Source organism: Grus americana (assembly GCF_028858705.1).
Source record: "Grus americana isolate bGruAme1 chromosome 27 unlocalized genomic scaffold, bGruAme1.mat SUPER_27_unloc_1, whole genome shotgun sequence".
Lineage (NCBI taxonomy): Eukaryota > Metazoa > Chordata > Aves > Gruiformes > Gruidae > Grus > Grus americana.
Genome location: NW_026561291.1, coordinates 1,068,920 through 1,087,034, shown reverse-complemented (window position 1 = coordinate 1,087,034; position 18,115 = coordinate 1,068,920). Strand labels below are relative to the sequence as shown.

At 54.3% G+C, this 18,115-nt stretch overlaps 1 protein-coding gene across 1 annotated transcript; it reads right to left on the bottom strand.

Moving 5' to 3' along the window:
* Positions 1-475: 475 nt before the first annotated feature.
* On the bottom strand, positions 476-3,853 carry LOC129200050 (olfactory receptor 14A16-like). The gene is made up of 2 exons (XM_054811304.1): positions 2,889-3,853; positions 476-545 (listed from the first exon to the last, which is right to left on the bottom strand). Exons 1-2 carry the CDS (start codon positions 3,851-3,853, stop codon positions 476-478), a joined length of 1,035 nt encoding a protein of 344 aa, XP_054667279.1.
* Positions 3,854-18,115: the final 14,262 nt, after the last annotated feature.

Below are 18,115 nucleotides of genomic sequence, written 5' to 3'. Positions count from 1 at the left end.
GCCTCATGGTGAAAAAGGTGAGATCCCCCTTGCTTTGAGGTCTCAGCCATCCCTTCTCCAGGCTGAAGGAGCCCAGCTTCATCAGCCTTTCCTCACAGAGACACTGATCCAGCCCCCTGACCATCTCAAGGCCCTTCACTAAACCCACTCCAGATGGTCAACACCTTTCCATTCTTGGGGTTCCCAAAAGTGGACACAGTGTTCTGGATGTGGACTAGAAACTTTCCACATAGAGAGGGTAAATCCCTACCCTCCATCTCCTGGCCATGCTGCTGGTCACACAGCGCAGGGCACTGCTGCCCTCCCTTGCTGCCAGGGCACACGGCTGCCTCCTGTCCAGCTCCCTGCCCACCAAGACCTTTCCCACAGAGCTGCTCCCCAGCCAGGCAGTCCCCAGCCTGTGCCATTGCCAGCGTGAGTCCCCTGCAGGGGCAGAACCTGGCACTTGTCCTTGGGGGGTTTCATGAGGTTCCTCTCAATACCTGCTCTCCTCCTCCTTCAGCCCTTTCACTGAGCAGAGGCCTGGCAGAACTTTTGAGCACAGTCTAAGGCAAGGAAGGCGTTGAGTCACTCAGCCCCACCTGTGTCTGCTGTTACGACCCCCCTCATCATTCAGCAGCATGTTCCTTGTTCAGCCTTTTACTTCAAACACAGTGGCTGAAGCTCTTCATTTTGCTCTTGATGGTGCCTGCAGCCCCCATCAGCTCCAGCCGAGCTCTGGCTTTCCTAAACACATGCCCACACACTCAGGTCATCTTTCTAAATTCCTCCTTCATAGCCTGTCCCGGCTTCCACCTCCTCATCGTTGTGTTGTGGCTCCCATCCGTGACCCATCCCTGCCCCTGTGCAGCCCCACTGCCCCACACATGCCCCCAGGGCCCCCATCATCAGACACTGCACAGGACAGGGTGTGTTTGGGGCAGGGATGCGTCCTCCACCACAAGTGCCCATGCCAGACCTCAGTGTCCATCCTCAGCAGCCCTCCTTCTTCTGCAGCCAAGCAGTGCCCAGCCCCAGCCAAGCCCCAGCTATGTCCCATGCACGGGTTCCCAGACAGCCCTGCTCGGGGCTCTGCCAAGGTCTGGGCAAGGCAGGAGGCTGGGGCAGGGCTGGCTGTTTCCCCAACACAGGCACCAAGACCAACAGCAGGAAGGAGATGGCCACAGAGCCCAACCACCAAGAACTGGGGGAGTGACCAGGGCTGGAAATGGCTGATGGGAGAGGCTGGGGGGTGATGAATGCCCTGGGGCACCTTCTCGCTCTCTCCATGCCACCAAGAGTCCCGGCCAGGGGACAGAAGAGCCTGCTGCCAGTGGGTGCCTGCAGAAAGAGGTTTCCCTTTCTCATTGATTCCTCCTTTCAGGCACAGAAATGCTCCTTTGATCTCCTCCAGAGTCATCCCTGCTCTGCAGAGAGCCTTTCCCCAGGTGAGCATGTCTGTGCTGGCCTGGCCGGCCGTTCCTGGTTCCCTCCCCATGCTCCCTGCAGGGCCCCAAGCTGGTGGGGCTGCTCTGCAGAGCGAGGGGGCTGTGGTGCCCCGGGGCCATGGGGTGACCCTGATTGGCCATGCTGGTCAGGGTGGGAAGCAGAGCCAGCCAGAGGGGATCACAGCTGCTGAGCCCCTTTCCATCTTCCCTGATGGCTCAGAAGACAAGGACAGTGCTTGGCAGGACCATGGTGTGTCTCCAGTGGCACAAAGGGCAGGGGAGGGCTGCACTAGGTCCAGCCCACAGGGTTTCCATGAGGGTGTGATGAACCACTGTCTAGACTTATGTCCCTTTGCCTTCTGGCTCCTCACAGCCTCTCCTGCCATTGCAGAGCCCTCGTTAGCCCATGGTCTCCTCAGGTTTGCCTTCTCCTCTGGGACGCTCCTCCTTGGATTGTCACTCATTTTATGAGGTGCCACTCTCTGCCACCTCCGACTCACACACTATTCCTGGAGATCCCCTCACTTCTCCTGGCAGATCTCCATTCTTCTCCAGGATGACATCTGCCATCAGCCCCACTGCAGGTGGGACAGCACCAGGTAGATAAGCCAAAGACCAGTTCTTGTCTGAATGGACATGTGCAACCAAGAAGGAAGGTCTTCATCCAGCCCTTGCTCCCTAACAGATCCCCCTGGGACTCTGAGCTTGTCCCCCTGAATCCATCAAGAACCCCAAAGAGCAAAAGTCCTTTGGAGGGAGCAGCTTCTTGGGTGTATTCCTGACAGCAGCTTTGGAAGGGGTGTCCAGCCTTCTGGCCCTGCCCTGAGGAGCCCTTCTGGTTATGGTGGTGCTAGCAGAGAGGCCAGCTCTGGCACGCTGCTCCACATGGCCTGCTCCTGCCTTCAGGCACAGGGATGCCACTGTAGAGACAGCAGGACTGTCACAAGTTACACGAGACCTTGGGGGTAACAGCAATGCCAGGACACAGCAGGACAGTGTGGAAGGGAGGAGAGAGCAGCCCTGTCCAGGCCGCGTCCTGCTGCTGGCCTTGGCCATGGCTCCAGGGCAGCAGCAGCCCCGACGTGAAGGCAGCGGACAGGGAGTGCCCGCTGAGGCAGCGAGGGGCAGCCCCAAGGGCAACCCAGGCTGCTGCTCCATGGGGCAGCTGGGCATTTGGCTCCTGAACCCTCCTGCATGCTGGGGCTGCTCCTCCAGCTCCAGAGGAGATGTGCACAGATGGGAGCTGAGAGAATTCCCACTGCTTTCTCCATGGAGTTTATCTAGACAGGCAGCCTGGACCCATATGTACATGAGGTGTTTGGGTCAAGTAAAAAGAGGTAACAGGCAAAGAATACTAATATCACAGGTATAAAATAAACAAAAATCCTAAGGAGAAAAGAAGAACACAAAAAAATACAGACCCATATGAAGAAAAGCTACTCCTGGCTCTTCCTGAAATACAGAGGGAGCCCTGGTGGGATAATGGGGGTCTTCTTGATCTGAAGTAGATTGTATTCAAATAGTTTCCACAGGGCATCTATGATTTCCTGGTTCCTCATGCTGTAGATGAGGGGGTTCACTGCTGGAGGAACCACCGAGTACAGAACAGTCACCACCAGGTCCAGGGATGGGGAGGAGATGGAGGGGGGTTTCAGGTAGGAAAATATGCCTGTGCTGACAAGGAGGGAGACCACGGCCAGGTGAGGTAGGCACATGGAAAAGGCTTTGTGCCGTCCCTGCTCAGAGGGGATCCTCAACACAGCCCTGAAGATCTGCACATAGGACAGCACAATGAAAACAAAACAGCCAAAACCTAAAAAACAGCTTAAAATAAGAAGCCCAACTTCCCTGAGGTAGGTGTCTGAGCAGGAGAGCTTGAGGATCTGGGGAACGTCACAGAAGAACTGTTCTACAGTATTACCATGGCAGAGTGGTATAGAAAATGTATTGGCCGTGTGCAGCACAGCATTGAGAAACCCAGTGCCCCAGGCAGCTGCTGCCATGTGGACACAAGCTCTGCTGCCCAGGAGGGTCCCGTAGTGCAGGGGTTGGCAGATGGCAACGTAGCGGTCATAGGCCATGACAGTGAGAAGGGCGTACTCAGCTCCAAGCAGGAAGACAATCAGAAAGAGTTGAGCAGCACATCCTGCATAGGAGATGGACCTGTTGTCTGAGAGTGAGTTGGCCATCACTTTAGGGACCGTGATAGAGATGGTACCAAGGTCGAGGAGGGAGAGGTTGAGGAGGAAGAAGTACATGGGGGTGTGGAGGTGGTGGTCGCAGGCTATGGCAGTGATGATGAGGCCATTGGCCAGGAGAGCAGCCAGGTAGATGCCCAGGAAGAGCCAGAAGTGCAAGAGCTGCAGCTCCCGTGTGTCTGCGAATGCCAGGAGGAGGAACTCAGTGATGGAGCTGCCGTTGGACATCTGCTGTTTCTTCGCATGGGGGCCAGTTCTAATAACGAAAGGACAGGGAAAAGTTAGGACAGAATCCACTGAGCAAAACCACTCTCTTTTTCATAGAAACACCCCCCATTTGAAATACATTTCCTTTCTCTGGTTTGTGCTGGCTGAGTGTGTTGTGAGGAGCTGAGGAGTCAGCTGTGCTGAGCTGTAGTGGGTACATGGAGCTGGTTTGTGACAGCTCCAATATTCAAAACCCATGTCAGATGCAATCCACATTTACTGGAAAAATTCAATCTCTGATCTCACAACTCAGAAGAGTGTGGGCTGCAGAAGAGAGGCTTAGCATGCTAATATAAGTGTTTTCTGTGTTTTCATTTTCCACAATCACATCTGGGAATATTCTTCTGAGGGTTAGAAATGCTCATTTCATAATGGAAAATGGGAAGAGTCTTGAGACAGGACAGGCAAAAAGGCTCAGCTCTTTGTAGCTTAGTGCAGAGTCAGGAGAGATGCAGTGTCCATTAGACTGTCACCCAGCTGCCCTGCACTGTTGCTTCTGCTGCCTTGAAGATGATGACAAACAGAAATTACTTTTAAATAATCCCCCCCAAAAGACACTAAGGAGAGCAGGGGAGTCATGATTCAAAGGGCAGATCTGCAAACTCTTCTCTTTCCCAGCCCAGAGGTGGAGTTGTGATGGAGAGAGAAGGACACAGCCCCTCTCAGAGAGAAACAAAGGCCTCTGAGAGGAGAGAACTGACCTCCAAGGGAAAGCTCAGCACTCCCTGGGATCCTACAGCACAGCTGTGCTCTTCTGGGGCAGCTGCCAAGCCCAGCAGCACAGGCAAAGCAGACAGTCCGATGTCCTGAAGATGGGATGTCCTAAAGGCAGAGTCAGCTCATTGCTCAGCAGACAACGCCCAGCAGACATCTAGAGTGAGGGACCACAAGAGAGCAGCCTGAAGGCAGCCTAGCCCAGGGCTTGGCTGCAGTTTCCTCCCACTCCCTGCCCATGTCTCTGCTGCCTGGAGCTGTCCTTGCCAGGAGCTGGTGCTCTGCCCACACCTCTCCTCCCTGTCCCTGCTCACAGAGCCCATCCCACCCTCTGTGTGCTCAGCTCTGCCCTGCAGACCCCTCCTGGCACCAGGGCACTGCCCAAGGGGATCCCAATGCTCCTTGAGAAGTACCATGGCAAATGTCCCAGGGGCAATCTCAAGCTCTAATCAGCCCTCACAAACAAAGCACCCTCTCAAGAGCAGAAGGACCCTGCCCTGCCCTTCCAGGGGGTCGCTCCTTCCACCCACAGCTTCTCCCTGCAGTGCCCTGGGCAGCTCCCCGGGCAGGCTGAGGGCTGACCCTGGCAGAAGGCAGGGTCCCTGCCCCGGCACACAGCCCCTGGGCTGCAGGGACCCTGCTCTGCAGGACACAACTGGGTACCCCTGCCTGCACACCTGCATTCCCAGCCACTCAAACTTGCCTCTGCACAGGGAGTCCACCTGGCACATCCCAGCAGCTGTGGGCTCTGCCAGCTTGAGGAGATGCCTCCAGGAACCGCATCGGCATTGCCCTGCACCCAGAGACTTACCGTGTCAAGGGCTCTGAAGATTTCTCCTTCCCTGAGCTCTCAGCAAGCCTCCCATTTCCAACTGCCTTTAAGCTCTCTCTGCCTCGCTGTTCTCCCCTCGGTGCCTGCAGGCAGAGCCCTCAGCCCTGCTGGGCTCTGCAGAGGAGCTGCTCCTGGCCAGAGCTGTCTCTCTGCAGCACAGCCCACTTGCCATGAGCTCCCTCCGTCCCAGGAGACCAGAAGCAGAGGCCCAGCCCAAGGCGGCATGTTAATGACCCCTCTGGTGGGTTTGGGGATGAGTCCATGAAGCTCAGACCCTGAGAGGAAGCTGATGAAACCTCTCCAGAAGTCACAGTGCGATGCAAACTCCACAGTTTCTTGGAGCATTAATGGGTCCCCCTGAGGGCCATCCCTGACAAAGCAACTCTGGGGCTGGTTAGAGCAGGCAAGTGGAGGCAGTGATGACAGGTAGGCAAAGGCAATGGCAAGGTGGCTCTGATGCTGAGTAATCCTGGGTGTGTTTGATCAAGCCAAAGGGCCAAGCTGTGACCCCCAGCCCCTGGGAGGGGAGACCCTGTCCCTCACACACAGGGCTCAGGGCTCTTCCTGGGCCAGTGTGATGTGGGGATGTGCAATGCCTAGAGCAGGACTACCACACACTTTTTCTCAGGCTCACAGGTTGTGACAAGGGGGCAATGAAGTCCTGGTGCTCTAATGAGAAGATGTCTCCTCACAGGCATCACCTGCAGAGAGAACAGCCACAGCCCAGCAGACCAAGACCTTGGCTGTGTTGGGGGCTTTCAGCCTTACCACTGCCCCCAGATGTCTCCACCACAGCATGTCCTACGGTGTCCCACACCTGCACCTCTTTCCCTGCAGGCTCTTGACACCCAGCCTGCTTTCCAACTTGGGTGTCACCTGAGCGTCTTCCCACCCTTACTGATATCTCTCCATCCTCACAGACTGTTCATTGAAATGCAAAGCTCTGACTGATCCAGACTCTTGCTGGGTGGCCTCTTGTACCACAGAACTGCACTTGCAGGGACATTTCTTTCTCCTCGTGTCCCATCTCAACCTCCCAAGATGCACTTGGTGGCATCTTCTCTTTCTCATGATGTTTCCCAGTTTTCAGAAAATCTCCACCATCTCTGAAACCACCTTTCAAGCAGTCTCAGGCTACTCCTAGACTGCCCTGAGCCTCTCCAACACTGGGCAAAGGGGCCAAAGAAGCCCAGGTCTCTCAGCCCCTCCACACAGCCCATCTGCTTAAGGCCCCAAACTCCACCTGGCCACATCTCCTCTGGCCACTCTCCAGCTCCTCCCAGCTCCAGCAAAAGAGGGAGCCGAGAACTGGGACAAAGCCATGTGTGGGGGTCCCCACCAGTGCGGTGTCAAGGGCCAGAAGAACTGCCCTGCTCTGGGTGACCGTGCTCATCCTAATGCAGCCCCGTATGCAAGTGGCCTTCTTCACAGTGAGCAGAAACCCCTGGCTCGTCTGGTGTCCCTTGCAGTTGCCAGGCCCTTCTCCTCCTCAGAGTCCCTCCTCAGCACAGCAGGTCCCAGCTGGCCCTCATGTACACGTTGGTTCTTCTCCCTGAGGCCAGACTGGCCAATTCTCCTTGTCAACGTCACGAGGTTTCTTTTGGCCAAATCCCCGAGTTTCTCCAGGTCTCTCTCACAAGAGAACAGCATGAGGAGTTGCAGATCTCTACAGACCCAGGTAGGAATTGCCATGAAGAGAGTCTGCAAAACACCAAAGGAGGGTGCAAAGCAAACCAAACCAGGGTCAGTGGAGAAAGGAGAAAGGAGGGTGGGGCTGTTTGTACGCATGGTGATATTAGAGGAAAATGTATAGCTGTGTAGACACACAGACAACATGGATCCCTCCAGGAGCTGGTCTTAGACCTTCCGTCTATAGAGGAGCTGGCCCCAGGATCACCTCAGCTCCCCAGTTCCCCCATGTACAGACAGACACTCACGTACAAATGTCTCTCTCCAGCCCAGCAGCACAGCACCATTGAGGCTGGAAGGCAGCCACCTTCCACCTTCTCTGTGCTTCCTCTGCATGCTTGGTTTTTGTCAGGAGCTCCTTTCTCATCCATGCCTTCCTCTGGCCACCTTTTCTTGACTTTCTGCATTAGGCGCATCAAACATCTCTCTGCACCTCTCTTCTCTGCTGGGCCTTATCCCATGGGATTCTTTGAAGCATGGCGGCCAGGAGGTCAGCTTCTGCTCTCCTGAAGACCTGCTCTTGGCCTTCTTCCCTTCTCTCAGGATCCTACACTCTACTTTCTCACCCCTGAGTGTTACACCTCTGACCAGCTCTTCCTTCTTTGTAAGCATGAAGTCCTGCAGGGCATCTCATCTCTTCTTTTCTCCACTCTGCTCCCACCAGCGAGTAGCTTTGGGGACAGCAAGGGAACTTGCTAAAACTCTGGTGTGAACAGGAGTCAAATGGACAGTGACCTGTGGATAAGTTCACAGTGGGGGTACATCGGCTGAGGTGATGGTTGCCTTTGGAAAAGCCCCTGCCAGAACATGTACACACCAGTGACTGCACACCCAATAATCCAAAGCCCCTTTGACCTTTAATGGCTTGAGTGATTATAGCCCTGTTCTGCAGTTGGAGTAGATGGTCCCTTCCAGCTTGAACTCTTCTCTTCTCTTCTCTCTTCTCTTCTCTTCTCTTCTCTTCTCTTCTCTTCTCTTCTCTTCTCTTCTCTTAAGGTATTTCCTCCCTGTTTCAAATCTTTCACTTTTTCATAATCTTCTGAGATTCTTTCTGTTATACGCACTCTGTATGCACCCTCTCACTAGACAGAACAGGAATGACAATAAAAATTCTCCACCAGTTCTACCTGCCAAGGAACTGACTGTGATTATAACACTGAATTTACCCCACTCTGTTCTATCACTGGAGTACAAAAACTTACCTGGGACAGATGGCATCACTTCCCTCCACATCACTTAAAGCTCTGCTCATCTGTTGTTTAAGTCTAAACTGGTGTTGGGGGGGGGTTGTTTGTTTGTTTGTTTCTTTTTCCTTCATAAAAGGAGATTTTGACCAGCTTTCTGAATGTCTCCTTCTGTTAGAATCATCATAGAATCATCACAGAATGGCTTGGGTTTGGAAGGGACCTCAAAGGTCATCTAGTTCCAGCCCCTCTGCCATGGCCAGGGATACCCTCCACTAGACCAGGCTGCCCAAAGCTCCATCCAACCTGGCCTTCAAACCATCCAGGGATGGGGCATCCACAGCTTCTCTGGGCAACCTGTTCCAGTGCCTCACCACCCTCACAATGAAGAATTTCTTCCAAACATCTAGTGTGAATCTACCCTCTTTTAGCTTAAACCCAATTCCCCTTTGTCCTATCACGACACTCCCGGATAAACAGTCCCTCTCCAGCTTTCCTGTAGGCCCCATTCAGGTACTGGAAGACCTAGAAAGAATTAGGTCTCCCCAGAACCTTCTCTTCTCCATGCTAAACAAACCCAACTCTCTCAGTATGTCTTCACAGGAGAGGTGCTCCAGCCCTCTGATCATCTTCCTGGCCTCCTCTGGACTCACACCAACAGCTCCATGTCTTTCTTGTACTGGGGACCCCAGAGCTGGACGCAGTCCTGCAGGTGGGGTCTCATGAGAGCAGAGCAGAGTGACAGAGTCCCCTCCCTTGACCTGCTGGTCACGCTGCATTTGATGCAGCCCAGGACACGGTTGGCTTTCTGGGCTGCAGGCGCTCATTGCCGGCTCATGTTGAGCTTCTCATCACCAACACGCCCAAGGCTCAGGGCTCTCCCAAGGCTCTCCTCAGGGCTGCTCTCAATCCATTCTGCACCCAGCCCGTAGTTGTGCTTGGGATTGCCCCGACCCATGTGCAGGACCTTGCACTTGGCCTTGTTGAGCTTCATGAGGTTCACAGGGGCCCACCTCTCCAGCCTGTCAAGGTCCCTCTGGATGGCATCCATTCCCTCCACCGTGTCGAATGCACCACACAGCTTGGTGTTGTCGGCAAACTTGCTGAGATTGCATTCGATCCAGGTGTCCATGTCACCAACAAAGATGTTAAACAGTTCCAGTCCAAATACCAACCGCTGAGGAACACCACTCGTCACTGGTCTCCACTCGGACATTGAGCCGTTGACCACAAGTTTTTGAGTGTGACCATCCATCCTTATCCACCGAGTGGTCCCTCCATCGAATCCATGTCTCTCCAATTTAGAGACAAGGATGTCATGCAGGACAGTGTCGAATGCCTTGCACAAGTCCAGGTAGGTGATGTCAGTCACTCGTCCCTTATCCACCAACGCTGTAACCCCATTCGTAGAAGGCCACTAACTTTGTCAGGCAGGATTTGCCCTTAGTGAAGCCATGGTGGCTGTCACCAATCACCTCCTGGTTTTCCCTGTGCCTGAGCACAGTTCCCAGGAGGATCCGCTCCATGATCTTGCCAGGCACAGAGGTGAGAAGTCCTCCCAGTGACACTCCAGTGCTGCCAGTGAGGATCAGAGTGCTGGCCCGGTTCTCCCAGTGCTGCCCCAGTACTCCCAGAGCAGCTCCCTGACTCCCTGCAGTGCTCCTGGTTCCACACCAGTGCTCCCAGCGTGGCTCCCTGGCTCCCCTCGGTGCTCCCAGTGCTGCGCCATTGCCACTCACTGGGTCTCTTCAGTACTCCCACTGCCGCCCCAGTGTTACCAGTGCAGCCATAGTGCTCCCAAATCCACCCCAGTGCTCCCAGTATGGCTTACACTGCCACCCCAGTTCTTTCACTGTGGCTCCTTGGCTCACTCCCAGTGCTCCCAGTGATGCCACAGTGCTTCTCCAGTGTGGCTGCCATGGTCCCAGTGCCTCACCTAGCTCACCCAAGTGCTCCCACTACCTCTCCCAGTGCCACACCAGTGCTCCCAGTGCTCTCTGGGCTGATTACTGGCTCACCTCAATGCTCCGGATATCTCCCCAGTACTTCCTGTACAGCTCCCAGTGCAGTGATAGTGCTCCCAGTGTTTCCCCAGTGCTCCCAGTGTGGCTCCCTGCAGTCCCCCCAATGCTCATAGAACAGGCCCAGTGCTGTGGTACAAGAGGCCACCCAGAATGAGTCTGGATTAGCCAAAGCTTTGTATTTCAACAAACAGCCCATGAGGATGGAGAGATATCAGTAAGGGTAGGAAGATGCTCAAGTAAGAGCAAGGTTGGTAAGCACAGTGGATGTCCACAGCCTTCAAGGAAACAGGTGCAGGCATACGACACCATAGGACAACCTGTGGTGGAGATGGTCAAGGGAGATGACAAAGTTGAAAGCTCCCAACAGAGCTGAGGTCTTTCTGCCATGTCCCCACAAAACCCTGCCCCAGGAAGAGCCCTGAGCCCTGTGTGTGGGACAGGACCTCCCCTCCCAGGGGCTGGGGGTCACAGCTTGGCCCTTTGGGTTTATAAAACTCACCCAGGATTACTCAGCATCAGAGCCACCTTGCCATTGCCTTTGCCTACCTGTCATCACTGCCTCCACTTGCCTGCTCTAACCAGCCCCAGAGTTGCTTTGTCAGGGATGGCCCTCAGGGGGACCCATTAATGCTCCAAGAAACTGTGGAGTTTGCATCGCACTGTGACTTCTGGAGAGGTTTCATCAGCTTCCTCTCAGGGCCTGAGCTTCATGGACTCATCCCCAAACCCACCAGAGGGGTCATTAACATGCCGCCTTGGGCTGGTCCTCCGCTGCTGGTCTCCTGGGACAAAGGGAGCTCATGGCAAGTGGGCTGTGCTGCAGAGAGACATCTCTGCCCAGGAGCAGCTCCTCTGCAGAGCACAGCAGTGCTGAGGGCACTGCCAGGGTATCTCAGGGAGATGAGCAAGGCAGATGAAGAGCTTAAAGGCGATCAGGACTGGGAGGATGACTGAGATCTGAAAAGAAGAGAAATCTTGAGAGCCCTTGACATGGTAAGTCTCTGGGTGCAGGGCAATGCAGCTGTAGTTCCTGGAGTCATCTCCTAAAGCTGACACAACCCGCAGCTTATGCGATCTGTAAGTAGGGGGCTATTTTTAGGCAATTTTGAATAGCTGTGAAGCTACAGCATGTAGCTGGAGGTGCCCGGGGCTGTCCTTCACCACAGGGTCCCTGCATACCAGGGGAATATTCTGCCTTCAAGCGTCAACTCTCAGCTTGCTCAGAGAGCTCCCCATGCAACTGCAGGGAGAAGCTTTGGGTGGAAGAAGAAACCCCTGTTAGGGCAGGGCAGAGTCTTTGTACTTTTGAGAGGGTGCTGAGGGTGTCCAGGCTTTTACCAGCTCCGGATCACCACTGGGACATTCCACAGGGCACATTTCAAGAAGCACATCAAGGCAATGGCTACATGGAAAGAAAGGTGCTTCCCAGAGTCAGTGCTTCCACATTCCAGCTGTGATGGTAGATGGAAATGGTAATGGAGCTTTTACTTTTGCACAGGAGACAGACACTCCTACAGCATCACAGTGAGTGATGATAAAGGTTTTTCAAGGGACCTAATAAACCCACCTCAGACTAGAGAAAGCATTCACCTTTGTGGTGCCTTCAGGGTTGATCTGCTCTTCTCCTTAAGACCTGCCAACACAGAGGTGCCCCTGGGCAGGGCCCTGCTGCCAGGAGGGGTCTGCAGGGCAGAGCTGAGCACACAGAGGGTGGGATGGGCTCTGTGAGCAGGGACAGGGAGGAGAGGTGTGGGCAGAGCACCAGCTCCTGGCAGGGACAGCTCCAGGCAGCAGAGACATGGGCAGGGAGTGGGAGGAAACTGCAGCCAAGCCCTGGGCTAGGCTGCCTTCAGGCTGCTCTCTTGTGGTCCCTCACTCTAGATGTCTGCTGGGCGCTGTCTGCTGAGCAATGAGCTGACTCTGCCTTTAGGACATCCCATCATTGGGAGACCTGATTCTCTGCTTCTTCCATCCAACTGGGCTTGCGTGCTGCCCCCCAGGATGGCAAGGCTCTCCTGTAGGATCCCAGGGAGTGCTGAGCTTTCCCTTGGAGGTCAGTTCTCTCCTCTCCGAGGCCTTTGCTTCTCTCTGAGAGGGGCTGTGTCCTGCCCTCTCCATCACAACTCCACCTCTGTGCTGGAAAAAAAGAGTTTGCAGATCTGCCCTTTGAAAAAGGACTCCCCTGCTCTCATCAGAGTCCAGCTGCTTTATTTTTAAAGAGTAATTTTGTGCACAGCCATCCTCGAGGTAGCACAAGCAAAAGCACAGCATAGCTGGGAACAAGACTGATGGACACTGCGGCTCTCCTGTCCTTGCCCTGAGAGAGAAGAGCCCTTTTTCCTGGCTTGTCCTAAGACTCCACACTTTCAGTCATAAAAAAGGGGATTTCTACCACTAAATCTAGTACTCACCAGATATGATGGTGGGAAAAAAAATAACCCCACAGAGAAAATCACCATAAAGACATGCTCAGCCTCTCTTCTGCAGCCCACACTCTCTGGAGTGGTGAGTGCAGATATTGAACATTTCCATCAAGGGTGAATTGCATCTGACAGCCCTGGTGACCATCGGGGGTGTCAAGAACCAGCTCCCATGTACTCACTGCAGCAGGGCAGAGCTGACTCCTTGGCAGCACAGGGGCAGAGGTCCTGCTCCTCACAGCACACTCAGCCAGCACAAAGCAAAGAGAGGAAATGCCTCGGAATTGGGGGAGGGGGATGGGATGTCTATGAAAAATGGAGTGGCTTTGCTCAGAGAAGTCTGTCCTAATTGTTCCCTGTCTTTTCCTTCTTAGACCAGTGCCCCCACGTTCAAAAACCAGCAAATGTCCAACAGCAGCTCCATCACTGAGTTTGTACTCATGGCTTTTGGAGACACACGGGAGCTGCAGCTCTTGCACTTCTGGCTCTTCCTGGGCATCTACCTGGCTGCTCTCCTGGCCAATGGCCTCATCATCACTGCCATAGCCTGCGACCACCACCTCCACACCCCCATGTACTTCTTCCTCCTCAACCTCTCCCTCCTCAACCTGGGCTTCATCTCCACCACTGTGCCCAAAGCCATGGCCAATTCCCTCTGGGACACCAGGGCCATCTCCTACACAGGATGTGCTTCTCAAGTCTTCTTCTTTTACTTTCTGATGTCAGCAGATTTTTCACTTCTCACCATCATGTCCTATGACTGCTATGTTGCCATCTGCCAACCCCTGCACTACGGGACCCTCCTGGGCAGCAGAGCTTGTGTCCACATGGCAGCAGCTGCCTGGGGCACTGGGTTTCTCTATGCTGTGCTGCACACGGCCAATGCATTTTCTATACCACTCTGCCAGGGCAATGCTGTGGACCTGTTCTTCTGTGAAATCCCCCAGATCCTCAAGCTCTCCTGCTCGGACGCCTACATCAGAGAGGCTCGGCTTATTATGGTTAGTGCCTGTTTATTCTTTGTGTGTTTTGTTTTCATTGTGCTGTCCTATGTGGAGATCTTCAGGGCCGTGCTGAGGATCCCCTCTGAGCAGGGACGGCACAAAGTCTTTTCCACGTGCCTCCCTCACCTGGCCGTGGTCTCCCTGTTTATCAGCACTGGCATGTTTGCCTACTTCAAGCCCCCCTCCATCTCCTCCACATCCCTGGATCTGGTAGTCTCAGCTCTGTATTCCATCGTGCCTCCAGCAGTGAACCCCCTCATCTACAGCATGAGGAACCAGGAGCTCAAGGATGCAGTTCAGAAACTGATGACTAGAGGTTTATCAGAAGCAATATGCTGCCCATGTCCTCCTACATATCACTTCTAACAGAACTCATGACAGGCCCAGCCTGTCTTTTATATGTTTTCTAGTTCTTGATGTTATTGTTGATTTTAGTTTTTTAGTTTTCTTTTTTTCACTTCTGATAATGCTGTCCACAAAGAATTTTCATTATTCATACCAATTCTAATTCATTATCGACCTGTCTGATTTGACCCAGAGGTAGTGTAAATGAATTCCACACCCTCTGTGCATTTAAATATTAAAAAGGACCCTGCAGTGACATTTCTGACTGAGATTTTATCCCCCGAGACCTTCCCTGGAGCTGCAGAGGCCGTTCCTGTGTACAGAGTCCCTGCACAGCAGATCTCTGACACAGCTGGCCTCTGTAACAGCATTTCCACCAGGAAAGGCAATCTCCTCAGGGCACTGCCCAAAGGCTTACGTCTTTTTCCAGTCTTGCTCTCAAGAACATGCCCAAGGAAGAGACTCTGGAGAAAACTGTTGCTTTGCTTGTTTCTCCATGGGCGCAGAGGGATGAGATGAGGGTCCCAGTGTGCTCTTCCAGGGACTGAGGAATGGCTCAGGTGTTCCCTTTTGGGTGGACAGCACCCACACAGATGCTGAATGGACTCCAACTAAGCTGCCTGGGGCTCGACAGCCTGTGGTAGGGCTGATGGCAGAGGAGTGTTTTTCTGGAAGGAATCAGGAGCTGCCAGGAGAGCCCAGGGGATCTGCAGGGACAGCACGTGCCAGGAGGTCAGCAGGGAATGGAGCCCACTGAGCACGAGCCTGTGCAAGGTGAAGTGCCCCAGAGATCAAGTGCTAAATGTGGGTGTGAACCAGCAAGTGAGGGTTCTGCAAGGCCAGGGGACACAGCAGGCACAGGGAAAGGAGCCTGGTGAGTGGTTCGTTTTCCCATCAGTGGACTGCCATAGACTGGATGCGGTGCAGCACCCAAACACATCTCATGGCATTGGCAATAAGGCAGGTCACCTCTGAGCAGCCTCCATGGCCACATAAGAGCCTCTGTGGGAGGCAGTCAGTGGCAGTGATGTCCCTGAGCTGGGTCTGCCACCCAGCCTGACCAGCATGTCCCTTGCAGAGTGCCCCTGTGACCCCAGGCCCCACAGCCCACTTGCTCTGCAGTGCAGCTCCCCCAGCTCAAGGGCTGTGGAGAGCATGGGCAGGGGGTGTAGGAATGGCTGGCCAGGCCAGCACAGATGTGCCCACCTTGCGGAAAGGTTCTGTGGGGAGATGGGGTGTCCTGGTGTTTCCCCAAAAGTAGGATTTGTCTGGTGGTACTCAAGGACTTCCTGAACACTTGGTTTTCCTCAGCCAGCTTCTCACCAGTCTTTTCTTTCCCAGCTGGGGGTAGGCATGAGAGTGACCAACCCAAGTGGTTGGGTTTCAGTACTTCACTGAACCTGCACAGAAGGTAGGCAGAAAGCCCTAAGCTCTGTGCTCACCAGAAGGTATGTGGCAACACAGACACAGCTGCCACAGAAGCATGCACCCACCCAGCTCTCAGGCTGCAGGGAGTGTCTGAACTTGGCACTGGCAGGGGAAGGCAGAAGTGAGATTGGCTGCCTGAGGTGTGACCAGGTGGACGATCTGCTCAGCCTGGTGGCAGAACTCTGTGAAGAAGTGGAGAGGTTAAGGAGCATCAGGGAGGCTGAGAGAGAGAGATGGAGCCAAGCTCTGCCCTCCCTGAGACAGAAACAGGGACAGCTAAAAGACCAAAGCCAAAGTGAAGGGGACCCTGTATCCTCCCCTTGCCAGGCAGAAGGCAGCAGCCTCAAAGAGGGGAGTGAATAGAAACAAGTCCACGCTCAGCGTGGCAGGCGAGCCTTCTCCTCCTCACCCACCTCGCCTTCCCACGTACCCCTGTGCAACAGGTACCAGGCTCTGGCTGTGGAAGGCCACTCGAGCGAGGATGTGGATGACAGTCAAGCTACTCCAGAGGTAGCACCTAGGCCCAAAAGGCCCATGCCTCAGGTCATGACCACCCCAACAAAGAAGAAAAGGAGAGTTATAGTCATAGGGGACTCCCTTCTGAAGGGTACAGAGGGCCCGATATGCGGGGCAGACCCTCCCCTCAGAGAAGTCTGCTGCCTCCCTGGGGCCTGTGTCAAAGACATCGCTAGGAAACTTCCCAGCCTGGTACAGCCCTCTGACTATTACCCACTGCTGCTCCTCCATGTGGGTGGGGATGAAGCAGAGACACATACCACAAAAGCAATCAAAAGGGACTTCAGGCTCTTGGGATGGTCACTGAAGGATTCCGGAGCGCCGGTAATATTCTCCTCCCTCCTCCCAATTGAGGGCAGCAATGTTGGGAGGAACAGGCAGACTCAGTCCATAAATGCATGGCTCCGTGGCTGGTGTCAACACCATAACTTTGAGTTCTTTGACAATGGGACGGCCTACATGGCACCAGGCCTGATGAACCCTGATGGGATTCATCTCCCTCAAAAAGGGGAAGAAGATCTTTGCCCAGGAACTAGCGGGGCTCATCGATAGAGCTTTAAACTAGGCTCGAAGCGGGAGGGGGATAACATCAGGCTTGTCAGCAACATGTTGTGGGATGATGTGCCCAGGTTGGAGGGACAGGGTGCTGGTGAGGGCCCTCAGCCTCCTGCTCAGAGATGTGCTAGATGCACTACAGCACGCTCGAAGCCTACAGGAGATGAGCCGGGGGCTCCAGATGCAACAGGAACCAACATGGTAACACTGGGAAGATACATCAAAAGAATCCCAGCCACCCCAGCCAATAAGTCAGCCTCATCGGGGGCACAACTGAAATGCCTCTACGCGAATGCACGGAGCATGGGGAATAAACAAGAGGAGCTGGAGATGTGTGCGCGCCTGCAAGGCTATGACCTTATTGGCATTACAGAGACATGGTGGGACAGCTCCTATGACTGGAGTGTTGGGATGGAAGGGTACAGGCTCTTTAGGAAGGACAGGCAGGGCAGGCGAGGAGGGGATGTCACTCTGTATGTCGATGACCAGCTGGAGTGCATGGAGCTCCACCTGGGGATGGAGGAGGAGCTCACCGAGAGCCTATGGGTCAGGATTAAAAGGAGCGCTGGGGCAGGGGACATCATAGCAGGGGTCTGCTACAGGCCACCTGACCAGGGAGACCGAGCAGATGAAGCCCTCTATAGGCAGACAGGAGCAGCCTCACGCTCACAAGCCCTGGTCCTTATGGGGGACTTCAACCACCCTGACATCTGCTGGAGGGACAACGCAGCTGAGCGTAAGCAATCCAGGAAGTTCCTGGAATGTGTCGATGACAACTTTCTCCTCCAAGTGATAGAGGAGCCCACGAGGAGAGGTGCCATGCTGGACCTTATTCTCACCAATAAGGAGGGCCTGGTAGGGGACATGAAGCTCAAGGGCAGCCTTGGCTGCAGTGACCACGAAATGGTGGAATTCAGGATCCTCAGGGCAGCGAGGAGGGCGTGCAGCAAGTTCACTACCCTGGACTTCAGCAGAGCAGACTTTGGCCTCTTCAGGGATCTGCCTGGTAGAATACCATGGGACAAAGCCCTGGAAGGAAGAGGGGCCCAAGACAGCTGGCTAATATTCAAGGGTCACCTCCTCCAAGCTCAGGAGCAATGCATCCCAACAAAGAGGAAGTCAAGCAAAACCACCAAGAAGCCCCCCATGGATGAACAAGGAGCTCCTGGGCAAAGTCAAACAAAAAAAGGAAGCCTACAGAGGGTGGAAGCAAGGGCAGGTAGCCTGGGAAGAATACAGAGAAACTATCCGAGCAGCCAGGGATCAGGTTAGGAAAGCCAAAGCCCTGATAGAAATTAGTCTGGCCAGGGATGTTGAGGACAACAAGAAAAGCTTCTATAGGTATGTTAGTGAGAAAAGGAGGATGAAGGATAATGTGGGTCCCCTCCGGAATGAAACGGGTGACCTGGTTACCCAGGATATGGAGAAGGCTGAGGTACTCAACGACTTCTTTGCCTCAGTCTTCACTGGCAAATGCTTGAGCCACACTGCCCAGGTCACAGAAGGCAGGGA